Source organism: Molothrus ater, chromosome 16 (assembly GCF_012460135.2).
Source record: "Molothrus ater isolate BHLD 08-10-18 breed brown headed cowbird chromosome 16, BPBGC_Mater_1.1, whole genome shotgun sequence".
In the NCBI taxonomy this organism is placed as follows: Eukaryota; Metazoa; Chordata; class Aves; order Passeriformes; family Icteridae; genus Molothrus; species Molothrus ater.
Window position 1 is genome coordinate 15,501,971 of NC_050493.2, and position 16,818 is coordinate 15,518,788.

Consider the following 16,818-nt stretch of genomic DNA (forward strand, 5'->3'; position numbering starts at 1 on the left):
AGCAGTTCTCCAGGCCTCGGCCCAGGGAATGAGGGGAAAGAAGACCAGGATCCATCTCTACTAACAAAACAATTTTATAAAAAACCAGTCAATAAACACTCACTACACTGTGTGTAGCTGAACTGTTGCCAATGCCACAGTAAATTGGCAGTCCTGGAGTCTAGTTCCAGTGTTAGCTTCAGTGACATCTTTTTGAAGTCTTGTACCTTAGTATTCCAATTCCTATGTGTTAAGGCACAGAAGGATTTTTCAGGTGAAGAAAACATGGCAACAAGAGAAGAGGCAAATGGAGTTTAAACCATGTGAGAGGTAGGTGAGAGAGCAGCTCAGACCTGCAGTGAGCCTTCATTTACCTCTGGGGTTTTTCAATAAAAACCTTGTGTCAGTGCAGCAAATGCCATAGACAAGAAGAAGGGAGCTGAAGGAGACCTGGACAGAGTAAAAAGGCAGCACAACCTCAAAATAGGTCTTTCAAGTGGAAGATTCAAGCATAGTGTTACATTCAGAAACTTGAGAACCAATGTCAATTCATTTCATTCATAGTGCCAGGCCTCAGAGAAAGCAAGGGACAGGACAGTTCTTTTCTATCACTAAGAGGGATGATAAAACTGGGCTATGAATTTCATAGAGAGAGCAGAACCTTAGCAGAGGATCAGGCAATAGGGGATACATGAAAAGGCAGCTGTGAATGGAGGAAATAGCCCAGCTGTACAAGATAGACAAGGTTGAAGGGAAGGTATTTTGGAGGTATTTACAATTATTCACTATCATCCCTGTATGACTGCAACAGAAATACAGTTTCTAGAAATCCCAGTAAAGTTAAAAGCATGAAGAAATCAGAGGCTTAAGAAGGCCAAGTTCAGCCTTTCTTCAGTGTGTTCTGCCATGTTTTTTCTCTTGACTTGCCTCCTGTGCAGGTAATGGGGCTGGCACGGCTCCTTGTTCATGGAATTGCCGTGGGGCAGTGCTGAGGTAGGTTTGGGAGGAGCTCCAGGGCTGCCTTCAACAGAAGATGTAGGACTGGCAGTGTTGACAGAAGAGTAGCCCGAGCTCCCCTCTGGGTTGGGATTCCTTGGGGTGAGATATGCCCCTGGCAGCTCCCCCTCCCTGTGGGGTGCCCCAGAGCCATCCCATTCCCCAGGCAGGCTGTCCTCATCACTGGAGTCCTGGCCACAGTGCTCTGCAGGGTCCAGGTACAGCACTGTCACATCCAGGATCCCACTGGGGCTGGTCACTGCAGGATGGGAAAAGAGAAACCTTAGTTTGTCCCCATCCAGAACCAAGCAGGCACTCAGCACAGAGTCAAGCAAAAAAAAGCCAAGCAAGAGTCAGCCTTCTGTCTGCTTACACCTGGAGGGCAGGCCACTAAGTCCACCCTCTATTCACACAGCATCTTTTCTTCCCTCAGACCATTTGAACAGGTACTAAGAGCTGTTAGAAAATGAGCAGCCAGGCCCAGGGTCAGCAAAACCCAACAGCTAATTAGTGTTTCTAAGACAGTGGCTCATTCATCACATTTGGTGCACTGCAAAGAGCCTGACTCTGAAACGCTGAGCAAATACAAAACCCCTCATCATGTTCTGAAGCAGTGCAGAGAAAGAACAGATAAGATACCTCTGAGAGAGTTTAACAATTATAACCACGGGGGAAGGGGAAGAGTTTTTCCACCTGGTCTTCAGCTGAAAGTTTAGGCATCTGGTGCCTGAGAAACAGTTTTAAGCAAAAATGAAAAGACAGGTTTAATCCTCTTGGCTGCTTTTTATAAGAATAAACTGCTCACCATCTCCTTCTCGCTCGCCTTCACTTTCCTGATCACCTTCATAACCAGAGCAGGAATCTAAACTCCAGTCAAGGAAGTTGTCCAGCAGACTTTCTTCCTGGGAGGACAGCTCTGCTGTGGGTGTAGTCACAAAGCTGCCTCTGTCATCCTGAATGCTGTCTTCCCTCCTCCTGTAGCAAAACACCCCAGAAATCATATGTCAAAATCCAAGTCTTTTCCAGCTCTTTTAATAGGTATGTCAAGATGGTGACAGAAAAATAGATTGTATTTAGGAATGAAACCTCAGGGTACCAGAGAAGAGGAAAGGCTCTGGCTGATCTTCAGAGCTGCTGACAGCCATGAGTTATACTCACCTTTTAGCTCTCTTTCCAGAAGGAGAGCTGAGGAAAGTCTGAATTTCCACTACGTTCCTGTGCAAGGGACTGGGCTCTGGGTCCTTCTGTTTCACACCCAACAATGAGCAGAGCTGGCTGTAACTCATAACCTAAAATATTAAATAAATAAATTTTTAAAAGTCAAAGCACCTGTAAGAATTAGACCATGAGATTCTTACGAGAACTAAATAGCCAGAAGGAGATTATTTATTTTCTAGGAGAAATCTATCCCAGTGAGTTCTTCCCACAGGCACTCAAACATCAGTCAAGAGTCCCTGCAACTCAATTTTTAAACTCTCACTTTATTCACACAGCCTGCCATGGGACAGCAGCTCTGCTCTGGGTGTCAGCAGCAGATGCAGCCACAGCTCACCCACCTGTTCTTTGCCAATTTCTTCATAGCGCTCATCTTCAAATCGCTGTTTTACTGCCATGAGGGACACCTGCCTGTAATCCTTTGGGACATCATCATGGAAGCTGGAAAGAAAGATTGAAACCCCTATCTTACAATGGATTCTATGAAACAGTATTAAGAAAACCTGCCAAGTTAGATAATTTTCCTCTGTTGCTCAGTGCTGTGCTAAGGGAGTTGGTGTTTCAGCAGCTTCATCAGGACACCTGGTGGCTTCTAAGTATGTGAGCATCTAATTCCTTTTCTGTCCCTGTTTTCTGTGACCCAGGGCCAGACCAGCTGGCAGAAATAGAACAGCTGTCCCTGAACTGGACCTTAGTGCCCTGTGGCAGGGGAGCAAGGCAGCTAACCAAAGCCCCTTCCTTCACTGGGAAGGGCTGACTCTACAGGTGCAGCACATTTGCCAGAGCTGCAATCCAAGTACTCATGTGTCCCCTCAAAGAGTCCCCAAACCATTACCACTTTTGGTGGAGGCTCAGCACGCAGGGCAAGAGGTCTTCTTGAGAGAAACCAGTGCACTCAGACAGCTGGCTGGTCCAGGAGTGTGCTGGAGAAGAGAGTACATATTCATATATTGAATTACATATTCATGAAGTGTAGTCGTTCTGTAGTGAGTCAGCTTATTTTCTTTAATAGGTTAAGGATCGTGATATTTGCAAGCTTATATCTGTCCATAGTTTGTTCAAGTTCACAGCTGGCTTTAAGGATAGGTTTATCTGCCAAACTGATGTTAGACCTAACGACAGAAATCTTCAGGCTCATTTAAATACAAAGCCTGCATAGTCTGATGCTAACGCTCTAGTTCATCACCACTATAAAGAGGTAAAATAGAATCAGAGTCATGGAATCGTTTGGGTTAGAAGGGACTTCAAAGCCCATCTCATTCCACTCCCTGCCATGGGCAGGGACGCCTTCCACTATCCCAGCTTGCTCCAAACCTTGTCTGACCTGGCCATGGACACTTCCAGGGATCCAGGGGCAGCCACAGCTGCTCTGGGCACCCTGTGCCAGGGCCTCACCACTCTCACAGGAAACAATTCCTTCCCAATATCCCATCTAACCCAGTCCTCTAGCAGTGGGAAGCCATTTCCTCTTGTCCTGTCTCTCTAGGCCCTTGTAAATGGACTCTTGTCCATGTCTCCTGTCAGCTCCATTCAGGTACTAGAAGGCCACAATTAGGTCACCCTGAAGCTTTTCTTCTCCAGGCTGAACAATCCCAATTCTCCCAGCCTTTCCTCATAGCAGAGCTGTTCCAGCCCTCTAATCACCTGGGTTGCCCAATACAGCCAAACAGGCTGAACTCAGCTCTTCATTCTGACTTCTTATATCTGTCCTCTTCTTCTCCACCCCTCTGTCCACATCCTCCAGCCAAGTGATTGGGACATCTTGCCTAAAGACAAACTAACACCCAAAAACCTCCAAAAAATCTCCCTAGAAAGAGAAGGCAGACTGGCAGCCTGTGCTTGAGGTAGGACGGGTTACCTTGCCCATGCAGGATCTTGGCCAGCAGCAGTGCAGCAGCAGCCAGCCGGGCTGGGGAATACACACTGAGGCTCGTGTTCAGGAGGGACAGCTCACAGATGAAGCTGTAAAGGTGAAGAGTTCTTCTCTCCAGTGAGACAATGCTTGACAGAACTTCTTTGTAGTCCAGAATGGTGGGTATCTAGTGCAGAAAGGAGAACAGAGGTTGGAAATACAAGACCAGCACAAAGTCTTTTGAACAGCTGTTTCCAGGTGCTGGATTTTGTTTGTTTGGGGCTTTTCTGTTTAACTACTACATTGACATCGATGCATTCTCCAGTGATGGAATAAATGGCCTCTTAAAAGTGAAGTTTTAACCTCTACAGAAGGCAGAGGGTTCTGTATCTGCATGCTCTGAGACATGCACAGGTTCCACAGTTGATTGAGAACTCTGACTTAAACCCCTGACTCATGAGATAGGAACTGCTACAGCCTGACTTGAACAGCAACCAAAGGGCAGGGAAATATTCCATCCACTTTCCAAACTCACCCTTATCTTTCCTTCTAAGGCAGAAATTATCTCGCCCATCATTCTGACCAACTCTTCATATTTGTAGGAGTTGTCTGTCAGCCACACAGCTTCCCGTATTGTCAGCATCTCTTTGCTGATGAAACTGTAATGTTAAATATTAAGTTAGCCCCAGCAGAAAGGGGATTTGTGCACTTATAGTAGATAACTGCACCCACAATGACCAGAGTTAAACAACTTCACAAGGTACTTTCCCAGGTAGACTAGCAAAGAATTGCAGCTCTTTATTTCCCCTGTAAGATGGAACCACCAACTAGAACATTCCTAATTTGGAATGTTCTTCCTAATACAGAAAAAATTCTTTGCTGCAAGAGTGGTGAGGCCCAGAGACACTATGGCTGCCTCTGGATCCCTGGAAGTGTCCAAGGCCAGGCTGGACGGGGCTTGGAAACATCCTGGGATACTGGAAGATGTCTCTGCCCATGGCAGGGGGTGGGATGAGATGATCTTTAAGACCCCTTCTAACCCAATCCAGTCTGTGATTCTCTGATCCTAATTCTTCATCTATGAAGCCTCTCCTAGGTTAAGATGCAAGATATTAAGGAAATCAACACACAAGGATAATCTTCCACCACACCATGCAGTTCATCTGAGTGTACACAGGCTCAACTATGGAACGCTGCTGCTTTTATTCCTTTCCAGATGTCTCATGCCAATATGGTGTCAAAGACTCCAGTTGCTGGAATGCATGTAGAGCAATCCACAACTATGGATTTAAACTTATGTGTTTAAATAAGAAAAAAACCTTCAAGAAACTACCTTTTTTGCCTCATTTACACAGTCTGTGTTTGTATGTAAACAGTTCAACAGCAGTCAAAGTAGAGGAAAGTCAAAGAGCCTTTCCAGTATTACAATATTTCCAGTATTACAAGAATTTGGAAGATCATAATGACCACCTCTGCTCAGCAGCCAGAACCCTCACCGTGTGCAAATGACCATGCAGGCTATTCCCAAAAGCTGGAGCCGAGCACGAGGTACAGGTCTCAGCGTCAAGTAACGGTCCACACATCCCACTGTCATGTGCAGGCACAGGCTAGAAAAGTCCTTCATGGTAGCCACTTCCACCAGCCAATCCACCAGGATATACCTAGAACAGGAAGAGAGACTTAAGGAAGAACTTGGGAAGTGGTGTCCCACACTATGACATCCAGCTGGAGAATGAGCCAGGGCAAGCAGAGCAGTGACAAGTGTTCCTGACATGCCTCCCAAGAGAAGAGCCAACTCCCTCAAGTGCAGTTGTGGCTGTGGTGGATCCTCCTGCAGCCCTCCTGGCAAACCTGCCTGCCCCATCCCCTCCCTGCACACCAACACACATAGTGTGGGGAATAAACAGGAGGAGTTGGAGATGTGTGTGTGGTCACAGGGCCATGATCCCATTGCCATTACAGAGCCACACTGGGACACCCATGTGGCTGGAATGCTGCCATGCATGGTTATGTACTTTTTTAGGAAAGTAATGCCAGCAAGGGGAAGTGGTGGAGCTGCCCTCCACGTGAGAGAGCAACTGGAATGTATCAAGGTCTGCCTAGGGAAGGGTACAGAGCTCATCCATAAAGATTAAGGGGCAGGCTAACACGGGTGACACTGCTGCAAGTGTTTATTCAGGAAAAGGGAGTCAATAGGGACTTTGGACAAGGCCTGAAGTGACAGGACAAGGGAGAATGGCTTCACACTGACAGATGGCAGGGCTAGATGGGAAGAAATGCTTCCCCGTGTGGGCCATGAGACCCTGGCACAGGTTCTCTAGAGAAACTGTAGAAGGATTGCAGGGACATACAGGGAAATAGGGAATAGTTTTTGCTGTGAGGCCTCACTCCTGGATCCAAGTTCCTACCTCATTATTTCATTCATTCCTTTCTGCACAGTGAAGATGCTTTGCTTGCTGATAGGAAGGGAAGCTTGAAAGATTTGAGAAACCATTTCCCTGGAAGATTTTGCTTCTAATCCTAGTTGGTTTCCATTCCCACAAGCTTTGGCTAAAGCTATCTGTAGTAGAAAGAACACAAAAGAAAGTATGTTTATTTTACCAAATGCAAACTAAGGCAGCAGAGGACAGTCCTCTATTTTTCCTGCTGAAAATACTAAACATGGCAAACTACTTGAAAGTAGTTCTTAGTTTGGTTTAAATGTTGAGCACACAGATTATTTGGGGCCAGTCTTTTAAGTCTATCAAAAGATGCATTTTTACTCCATTCTGCCACCAGTGTGCTGCAATTTCCCAAAGAAGAGAATCTGCAGAGTAGATACAGACATGCACATAAAGACAATACTCAGCAATGCTGGTCCTGCTTCTAAAAAGAGAAATTTAAACCTGCAATGGCAGCACAGAAAGGACCAAATAAAGACTGCAGCTCTGGGAAAGCTCAGTCTTACCTGTGCTTCCCAGCAGCCCTTGGCTGCGTAGTCTCGTAGCTTCCTGAGACTTTGGAGGTATCTGCCAGGATCCGACATCTACAGAGAGGAACACAAAGAGATGTAAAAACCCACAGCCTTTACACAACAAACAGAAGGATTGTAGCACCAGTATCCAGAGAGAAACACTGCCTGGAGGTACATCTATTATTTCAGCAACAAGTCTGTTTCTTATCATGACACCACTGTTTTTAAGAACCTTTTTTCAGGCCTCACAGGAAATGAGAGCAGTCACTCAGGATTCCAAGGGGACAGCTTTGGCAGATTTATTAAAGACAAGGCAGGAGCCTCCCACTCCTGTTCCCCAGAGCCCTGGGATCACTAGCTAGCAGTGCTCAGGCCTTCAGCAGAGTGGGAGTAAACTTCTGTGGCACCTTGGCTACAACTGCTCATAGCCTCATTTCACACACAAAGGCAGACACCAGAGCTCATTTCAGAGAGTTCTTAGCACTCTCCTTGTTTATGAAGAAGGTAAGCTCTGAGGAACAGCAATTGCTTTCTGAGGACATTCCTTGCACATAACAGAGATCCAGAAGTTAGTGTAAAAGTTGTTTGGAGACAAAAAATGACTACTTACAGCAGCTTTTCTGTTGTTTTCCCAAAGGAGGTAGGAGCTGATTAAACAACCCTGTTTTGAAGATTCTTCAAGCATTTCAAGGGATTCTTTCTTTTTTCCTTCATCCTAAAAACAAAAGGCATATATTGGTATTCCTTCTGTCCAGACAAGTGGATGCCTCAACACTTCAGAAGCTACAGAACACTGTAGCTAAAGCTACAGGCAGAATCCATCCTTTGGGAATGCCCTTCAGCCTCTGAGGAATGCTTCCCCATCCACTCAGTGCTGCCATTTGCAGATGCAGGCTCTGAGAGCAGTTAGTGCTTTTCCTCAGCCAGACAAATGCTTTTTGGCTTGCTTGCCACTGAAGGCTTTTTATTTTATTTTTTGTTTTACAAGGCATTACAACTGGAAGGCTTCCTTTGAGACCTGAACATACTGCAAGCCCATGATTAAGCTAAAATTAATTTCACCATTTGTACAATTCAATAAAGTAAGTTAATAATGTTCCTTTAAACAACCAGTAAATTAAGCTCATGAGAACAGAAACTCCTGGGACCCTTGAGGAGTAAAAGAGCATCTGGCTGATTTATGTTTTTAATCAAGGTAAACAACATTAGCATCACCAGAAAAAAACCCAAATCCAAACCCATCAGAAATACTGCTCACCTCAAAGAAATTCAAAACCTTAGCCAAGCTGTGGAGAATAGATCCTTTCTGAGCCTGAAGAAAGCATCAAAATAAAGCATTGTTAAACCACAGCAATTCTTGCTAGTAATTTCAGACTACAGTTTTGGTTTATCTTTCAATCATTCTTCCCCCTTGCTTTTCTGTATGTTTTGTTATCCCTGAGATAGCACTGAACCTCTCCAAAGAGACAGTACAGGCCTCCAGCACTCATGATCTATCATGTGCAGTTTTGCAATAAAGTCAATAAATGACTGAGCCACGGTTGTTGAAGCAACAAGAGCACAGGAGGCTCCTCGGGGAAATAAAAGTATTCTTTCCAAAATAACAAGATGCAGTTACTGACGTAGGGTAAAGCCAAGGGCAGAGAGAAACCTGACCTTGTCAAGCTGACACTCTGCCTTGAGACTCTCGTAGACCACAGCCTTACAGCAGCTGCCGGAGAAGGACCAGGGAGGACGGATGAACAGCCAGATAAAGGGAACTGCACACACATTCAGGTGCTCGGCCAAGCTGAAGTAGTGAGATGCCTTTATTCCGTTCACTTCTGCACGCCCGTGGCCCGTGATGGACACTGAACCAGAGAGAAAGCCAGGAATCAAGCGGAGTTTGTTCACAATGCCTGCTTGGCATTCAGTCAGGCCAAGACAGACATGAGGAAACAAACAGGAAAAGGTTGAACTGTTTCTGTCATTTAGAGCCTTAGAAATCATGGAGGTTGCTAAAGAAGAAAAATCTTAACTACAGCCAGGCTTTAGGAACACATAACATAAGTTGGGGGGTTCATACTGCAAATACCAACTGCCTTGCCAGGACCCTGTGTCAGGAGGCTCCTCCTGTCACTTGTCAGGCTCCTTTGATACATTTATCCCACTACCAAAGTAGCCGAGTTTCATCACAAGTTTGCAGAGGATAACTCCTAACCCTGAATTCCCAGTAGCAGCTTTGTGGCCAGTGCCTAAGCAGAGCAATGTAAAACTTCCTCATGCCACGTTCCCCAAAGCCCCAGGACAAGCTCCCACACTTACAGCCTTCGTTGTACAGGTATGCCAAGCTCAGCTTCACAGCAGCTTCAAAGTTACCACTTTCAGCAGCCCTGAAGGGCAAACAGAGAAGGCACTGGAGGTTAAAATCCTTCCTAGCACCAGAATCCACAGTTTGGTCTTTGTGCTCTCGAGGACATGCATCAAAACATCAAGCCCTTGTGCTCCTCCCTCCCAAAGTGATGTGCACATACTGGTCTGCCTCAAAAAGAAGTGACACTCAGAAGCAAAACCATTATCATGGCATTTAAACGTGTTAAAGAAATCTCTGATACCAATGGATCCCCTTCAAATCAGATGGATAAAAAGATGTTCCCCATCTTTTTGAAGCAGATTTATTGTTACCCTTTCAAACTTTGTTATTGAAATTCACCTGTTTTTCAATACACTGGTTTGCACAAGAAGGGACCAAGACAACTTAGACTTAGAAACAGGATTATTCTCTGGAGCCCCTGACCTCACTTGTTCATTCACATGGGAACACCAGAAAGAGGTTTTAGGGAATGTGTTACGTTCCAATCTGGAATATTAATGCCTGTGAAGAGAAATAACTATGGTATATGCAATAGGGCCTGCTCTGGTTAAAGAGACAGCAGTGACCAGCAGCAGCTTAGACCTGAAATCAACCTTTTTTTCATTGCCAAAGCAAGTATTTCCCCTCTTTGTATAACTCAGGTCTCCCACTTACACTGAGGACTGATTAGAATAGTTAATCTTCCTTCAAACATCATCTTCTAGAAGGCCAGACAACTTTGATGTTTAAAACTTACCTTTCAAACATCCTCAGATGGTTTGGAGATGGCCACAGGTCTTGGAAACTTGCATGTGCCCAAACACTGGAATGATTATCCACAAGATATTTAAGATGTGAGTGCACCTGCATGGAGGGAACACAGAATAATGATTACCAAAATAAAAGGACCAACAGAAAAACAGGTCTTTGCAATCTTATTTAGAGAAGTAACTAATTGATCACAAGTTATGTTTAACTTGCTGCTTGCCTGATAACCAGTAAAGTAAGAGATGCCAAACCAAACCCATTTGTTCACCAACAGTAATCTGGCAGGACAATTTCCTCAGAAAAGGTACAAAAAGCAGTCAAATACTGCTGCTACTCTTAACTTGAGCAGTGAGAAGTGAAACTTTCCCTAGGATAGCAAAAATCTCAACCCTGCAGGCACTCTGGGTTTCTTCAGGTTCTGTGACATGAGAAGCCTGTTCTGTGTGCAGTCCAGGCTCCTGGAGGCAGAGCTGAGCCCTGAGCCTGGCACAGGGGAAGCTGCAGCACTTACAGCTCTGACTGAGAGGATGTCTGCAGCAGGGAGGCCCTTCAGGATGTGAAACAGAACATCCTCGGGGAGGTTCAAGAACGTCAGGACTCGAGGCCGTTTTATTATCCTTCGCTTCGAAGGGAAAGAATAACATCTGGAACACCTACAGTGAACCACTGGAAAAGAAAAACACAGGACACCTCAGTTAGTGATAGAACAGCATAAGGAAAAAAGGTACTACACAGTCATACACACATACACAGGTGTTCACTTGAGCACCTCTTCACTGCAGCACTGGACACTGCAAACACATTAACCAGGCATATACATCTCATGCCTCATATTGCCACAAGACTAAACCACAGAGCAGAAAAGCCTTGTTTAAATTGGTTAACGAAGCCAAGAGACTCAGTAGGGGTGGCTCAAGCTCAAGTGCTCTTCAACAAGAGCCCCTCTGAGCCCTGACTCCTGTGACCATGTTTAGTAGCGACAAACAGTTCAGCTGTCCCTGTTCAGTAGTAACAAATAGTTTAACTGTCACTAGTGTCACTTCATCTACCTCCCCCATGCCCCAACTTTTCCTTCTCAACTGACAGCAGTCCCTGGAACACAACCAGAGATATTAAGAAGACAAACAAACTTACTCAAGCCTATCTTTCCAAGCAGTTGCTGCTAGGAATGCTAATAGAACATCCATTGCCTATATCTTCTGGAGTATTATTTCAAGGCAATATTTATATACACACACACACACACACATACATATTTATGTACACAAAATGTACTATCCTCAGCAGTACTATTGCCATGAAAATGAAATGGACACCCAAACTGGGATGCCAGTTCAGCCTATAGGAGCATCCAAATAGGGACCAGGGGGTACACGAGCAACTCAGCGAAAACTCCATTTCTACAGACAGGAAATGGCACAGGTTCATTTCCAATGTGTTGCTTCACAAAACCAGAGTGGTTTAGGCTGCAAGAGAACTCTGGGGGTCACCCACTTCAACCGTCCGGCCAAGCGGGGCAGGACCACATCCAGGTGGGTTTGAACAACTCCAAGGATGTGGATCCCACAATCGCTCTGGGCAATCAAGTACCATCGTTCAGCCACCCTTAGAGTAAAAAAAACACTTTCTCTTACTTTTGAATGGGGTTTCCTGCACAGTCCTGCTCACCCTGCAAACTCACAGACGCCCGAGAGGCTTTTCCCACGCGCAATGCACATCCTGACCCCTTGGCTTTGAGGCCAGGCGCGCTCAGGCACAACCGCCAGGCACAGCCACGGACCCCGGGGTCACAGAAGGGCTGAGGCACGGCCCCGGCGGGGAGCACTGCACGGACAGAGCCGGTCCCGAGCCCCGCCGGGCCGGGCCGGGCCGGGCCGGGCCGCACCGCCCCCGCCGCGTTTGAATTTGGGCGCGCAGCCGTCGGCCCGGTCCCTCAGCCCGGCCTCAAGGTATCCCGTTATCCCCCGCCCTCAGACCTCCTGAGGAGGCGCCCGGCAGGCAGAGCCCGCTCTGGAGCCGCCCCTCAGAGCAGGAGGACCCGGCAAACAGCAGCACCCGCGGAGTCCGCGGGCAGATCCACACTCACCGCCCGCCTTCATCGCGGCGCGCTCGCGGGGATTGCGCGGACGGACAGAGCGCCTTGCCCGGCTCCGAGAGAGCGGCACGGACGTAGGAGGGACCGGAGTGCCGGGGGCGGGCGGGGAGCACGGCGCTGACACGCCCCGCTCGCAGCCCGGGCGCGCCCAGTGAGCGCCGGGAGCGGCGGGAGCCCCGCCCGCCAGGCCCGCCCGCCGCGCCACCGCCCCGCCCACCGCCCGCGCGCACTTGTTTTAAACACAGCAGGCTCTGTCATTGGCCAGGATGCCGATGGGGGCGGGGCCGTACCGCCCTTCGCGCTGTGATTGGTCGGCGAGGATGCGAATTCGAATTGGAGCAGTTGGCGGTTCAAACCTGTAGCGCAGCGGCGCATGCGCGCGGGCACAGCGCCCCCTGCCGTGCGGGGCGGTTCAGTGAAGCGGGGGACGCGGCGCTTCCCCTCACGGCGTGGCCGCCATGTTTCCGCGGTCCCGTTATCCCGGGCCGGCGGCGGGTGTGGGGCACAGCGGCGGTCCCGGCTCTCCGAGGGGCCAGAAGTCTCTTCTCCTCTCTCGGCCCCAGCCGGCAGCAGCCGTCCCTGCTGGCGATTTGTCGCTCACAGTCACCTTTGCTTAGCCGAGGCTGCCTGACCAAAGGAGCTTTTGAGGGGAGCAGTGGGGGCTTATTGTTGCCTGATGATCTCCACCTTGAACATTCATTGAGGGTATCCATGCTGGAGCTAAAGCATCGGGGAGGTTGTTGCATGCCCCAGCCTGGGCTGGGGGTGACTTGCTGGACAGCAGCTCCGCAGAGAAGGCTCTGGGGGTCACAACTGTCCTTGACCAGCCCTGTTTCCTGGGGCCAAGGTGAGGGATCCTGGAGTGGGAAGGGTATTGCCAGCAGGTCAGGGACAGGGTCCTGCCCATCTCTTCAGCCCTGGTGAGGCTCATCTGGAATGCTGTGTCCAGTTTTGGCTCCTGAGGACAGGATGGACATGAAGCTCCTGGAGTGGGTATAGAATCATAGAATTCTGGGGACCTGAAAGACCATCTGGTTCCATTCCCTGCCATGAGTAGCGATGCCTTCCACTATCCCAGGTTGTTCCAACCCCTGTCCAACCTGGACTGGAACACTTGGAGAGGTGGGGTGGCCACAGCTTCTCTGGGCAACCTATGCCAGGACTCCCCTCCCTGACAGCCAAGAATTTCTTCCTAATAAGCTAACCCTATCAGAGTGAAGCCATCCTTCTCTCTTTCCAGGCCTGTGTCCCAAGTCCCTCTCCACTTCTCTTGAAGGCTGTTTAAATACTGGAAGGGGCTCTATGGTCTCCCTAGAGCCTTCTCTTCTCCAGGCTGAACATTCCCAGCTCTCCCAGCCTTGCTCCAGAGCAAGAGGGTTCCTGCTCTTGCAGCATCTCTGTTGCTTCCTCTGGACCTGCTGCAGCAGGTCCACAGAGGAAAGGTGAAGAAAGGACTGGAGCACCTCCCTGACAAGGAAAGGCTGAGGGAGCTGGGGCTGTTCGGCCTCAAGAGGACACACAGCTGAGAGTGGCCCTTGTCTATATCTGTCAGTGTCTGCAGGGAGAGGTCAGAGCATAAGACCAGTCTCTGCTCTGTGGGGTCCAGCACTAGAGGCAATGGGCAAAAACTAAATACAGGATACTCCACCTGAACATGAGAAAGAACTTTTCTGTGAATGTGACTGAGCACTGAAGAGACTTTCCAGAGAGACTGTGGACTCTCCCTCAGTGGGAGATAATCAAAACCCACCTGGCCACAGTCCTGTATCATGGGACCCTGCTTGAGCAGGGAAGTGGGGCCATTTGATCCACTGTGGTCTTTTCCAGCCTGAACCATTCTGTAATTCCTGCCGGGGGAAGGAGCCAGGGGCTGCCTGGACAGAGTCTGTTTCTGATGTCCTGAGCTGCAACCTTGCCCCATCTCTCCCCAGCACACCCCTGTTCCTGCCCTTGTGTGGGGGTGAGGGGGAATTAGGCAAACAATTGGGAGTCAAAGTTCAAACCTGAGTACAGGATTCAGAGCAAAGCCCTAAACCTCATAAGGCAAAGGGCAGAGTGGGATAAGGAGGTGTATTGAAAAGGCTGGCAGGCAGACAAAGCAATGTAGGGAAAAGCCAATATTGAATTTGCTCAGCTGAAGACTCTTGTGAATCTTAAAATTCAGAAGACTTAAAAGCAGTGAGAAGAGGAGCTCTTGTTTTGTAGGACAGGAAATGACTGCACCCCAATTACTGGTGGCTGGAAAGTTTCCCAGTGTTGTACTGTGACTAAACATCAATCCCAGCAGAGCTGAGGTGTCTTCCTGCTAGCGTGTATGAGATTTGTTTGAGGGTTTTACAAGCGCTTCTCATTGCTAGAACATGAACTTCTGGATGTTTCTCTGCACCCGCACCCTTCCACCTGCAAGGGGTTGGAATGGCTTTGAAATGTCACTAGAGATCTCATTTTATGGTTGAGGAGGCTGAGCTTGAGTAGCCTGATGGCTTCTCTGAGCCCACCCCACAGCGCTGGCCATGCTGGGCATTTCACCTCGTGCATTGTCCCCAGTCCCTCTGGTGAGGTGACCCCAGAGGGAGGAGCAGCTGTGGACAGTCCTTCTCCTGTACAGCCCCACCTCCACCTCCATCTGTGAAACTGTGTCATGTTCCTGCGAGCACAGCAGCTGCCAACATGGAAAAGTGGCACCAGGAGCACAGGGAATATTTAGATTCTTTTAATTGAGAAGCAATTTGAGTTAAAAAGTTAATCATGCTGTCAGCTTCTGTTCCTCATTTTTTCTCCCCCTCACAGCTGTTTCTGTCAACTAAAAATAAATTGAGCCAGCAAACAAAACATGAATAATCAGCTGCCTACGGAGAGCTCAGATCCCAGCAAAAGATGTTCCTTGGGTAATCTGCAGTGCAGAGTCCCCTCAGGTAAATCCCATCCTTCCCAATCATGGCAGCAGAAGGGGAAGGTGTGGAGAGGGTTATATTTGAGGGACAGGTATAACCAAAACCTGGGTGGGCACTGGGAGGTGGGAGGTGAGATTCTCAGCAGCAGCACACCTTGGCCTGATTTGTTCTTTCCCAAGTAGGATGGCAGGACATGCAGGTGGTTTTATCACTAACAGACAAACCAGAGCAGAGGCTGACTGGTGTGAAGTGGGACTTGTGTTACCTGAACACGCCCATCTGACTTTGCTGAGCCTGTGGGTTACAAACACAGGCTCAGCCCAGAGGTGACAGGCAGGACAGGACTGGGACCTGCACCTTCACCACCAGGCAGCTGGATACTTGGTGGGATACACCATCCTAAACACACCTGCACCACTTGGGAAGCCACTGCACATCAGAGTCAGTCACTACAGAGGAGAGAAGCGTGTTTTATTCTGTATTGCCAAGTCTTGAGCTGGATTTCAGATCAGTTTAGAGAGGGACTTTTCACAACGGGGAATGGCCTTAAGCCATTCTTAAGCCTTATCCTATCACTGTTCTTATCACATCGTTGCCTGGGAGGGTGCTACGGCCCTGGCCTAGATTGCCCAGAACAGCTGTGGCTGCCCCATCCCTGGAAGTGTCCAAGGCCAAGTTGGAGAGATCTTGGAGCCACCTGGGATAGTGGAAGGTGTTCCTGCCCATGGAATGGGATGAGCTTTAAGGTCCATTCAACCCAAACCATTCTGGAATTCTATGATTTCCCATATATGCCTTTTCCTCCACTGAAGAGCCTGCAGAGGGTTGTGTTTCTCCTCAATCCGAATGGCTCCTCACTTCCTTCTCTTCTGCTGGCTCTGGAAATGAAGGTGAATACAACAAAGGCATTTTACTTGCCTTTATTGTTGTGATTTAAGCAAAACTCAACACATGCGTAACACTCGTGGTTCTGCCAAACCTAGGATTCTCTGGGGACAAGAGTTGTTACCAGCTCCAGTTTCACTCAAGGTGTTGATCCCTCTTCTGAAGAAATCCAAGGGCTTGAGACCATGGCATCTAAGCAAGACATTCAACATCAACATTCTCCTAGGAAAACTGAAAATTTGCTGAAAATATCTCTTAGCCAGGAAATATCAGCTCCCACTTTCACAAGTCCAAGATGTTCATTGCTACACAGATCATTGCTCACTTGCTGCCTCTGCCACTTCAGCTTTTAAAGCCTCTTCAGATGGGCATGTGTGAAAATCTCTCCTATTTTTCCACTCAATTAGTATACTGTGATCAGATTCAAATGTGCAGATTTTAAGGAAAGAGCAAAAATGAAGAATTTCAGTCAAATAGGTTTTTGAGAGTGATATAAACAAAGATCAATGTAACAACCCCTCTAAACTCTTCAGATAGTGAACAGTTTAACAAACAGCTGTGTTTAGACATTTGGAGTGTTCAGTCTGGTGAAAAAGACGCAGACAAGCACCTGAACACTGGAGATTGCGTTACACACCATTGCAAAAAAGTAATTTCATTTATATAGACAGTGAAATTACATTTGTCTCACTACCGCAGAGCTGCGTGATTTGCAGAGGCTTTTCCCCCAGATTAACACTGTCCAAGATAGTTCCAGAATTGAAAACAAAATGCCTGTGCTATTACAGGGCTACATAGAAGTTAATCAGCCAAGCTGAAACCTAACAGTAATTAGCTCAGCTGCAGCTA

The 16,818-nt window shown here is 47.9% G+C and overlaps 1 protein-coding gene across 1 annotated transcript; it reads right to left on the reverse strand.

Annotated features, from left to right (window-relative positions):
- Positions 1-56: 56 nt before the first annotated feature.
- Positions 57-12,272, reverse strand: CCNF (cyclin F). The gene is made up of 17 exons (XM_036392494.1): positions 12,182-12,272; positions 10,607-10,761; positions 10,085-10,191; positions 9,300-9,367; positions 8,652-8,845; positions 8,254-8,307; positions 7,606-7,710; positions 6,990-7,067; positions 6,451-6,602; positions 5,539-5,703; positions 4,578-4,701; positions 4,049-4,229; positions 3,026-3,113; positions 2,532-2,631; positions 2,134-2,264; positions 1,781-1,950; positions 57-1,234 (listed from the first exon to the last, which is right to left on the reverse strand). The coding sequence occupies exons 1-17, from the start codon at positions 12,192-12,194 to the stop codon at positions 837-839; spliced, it is 2,283 nt and encodes a 760-aa protein (XP_036248387.1). The 5' UTR covers positions 12,195-12,272; the 3' UTR covers positions 57-836.
- Between the last annotated feature and the right edge of the window lie 4,546 nt (positions 12,273-16,818).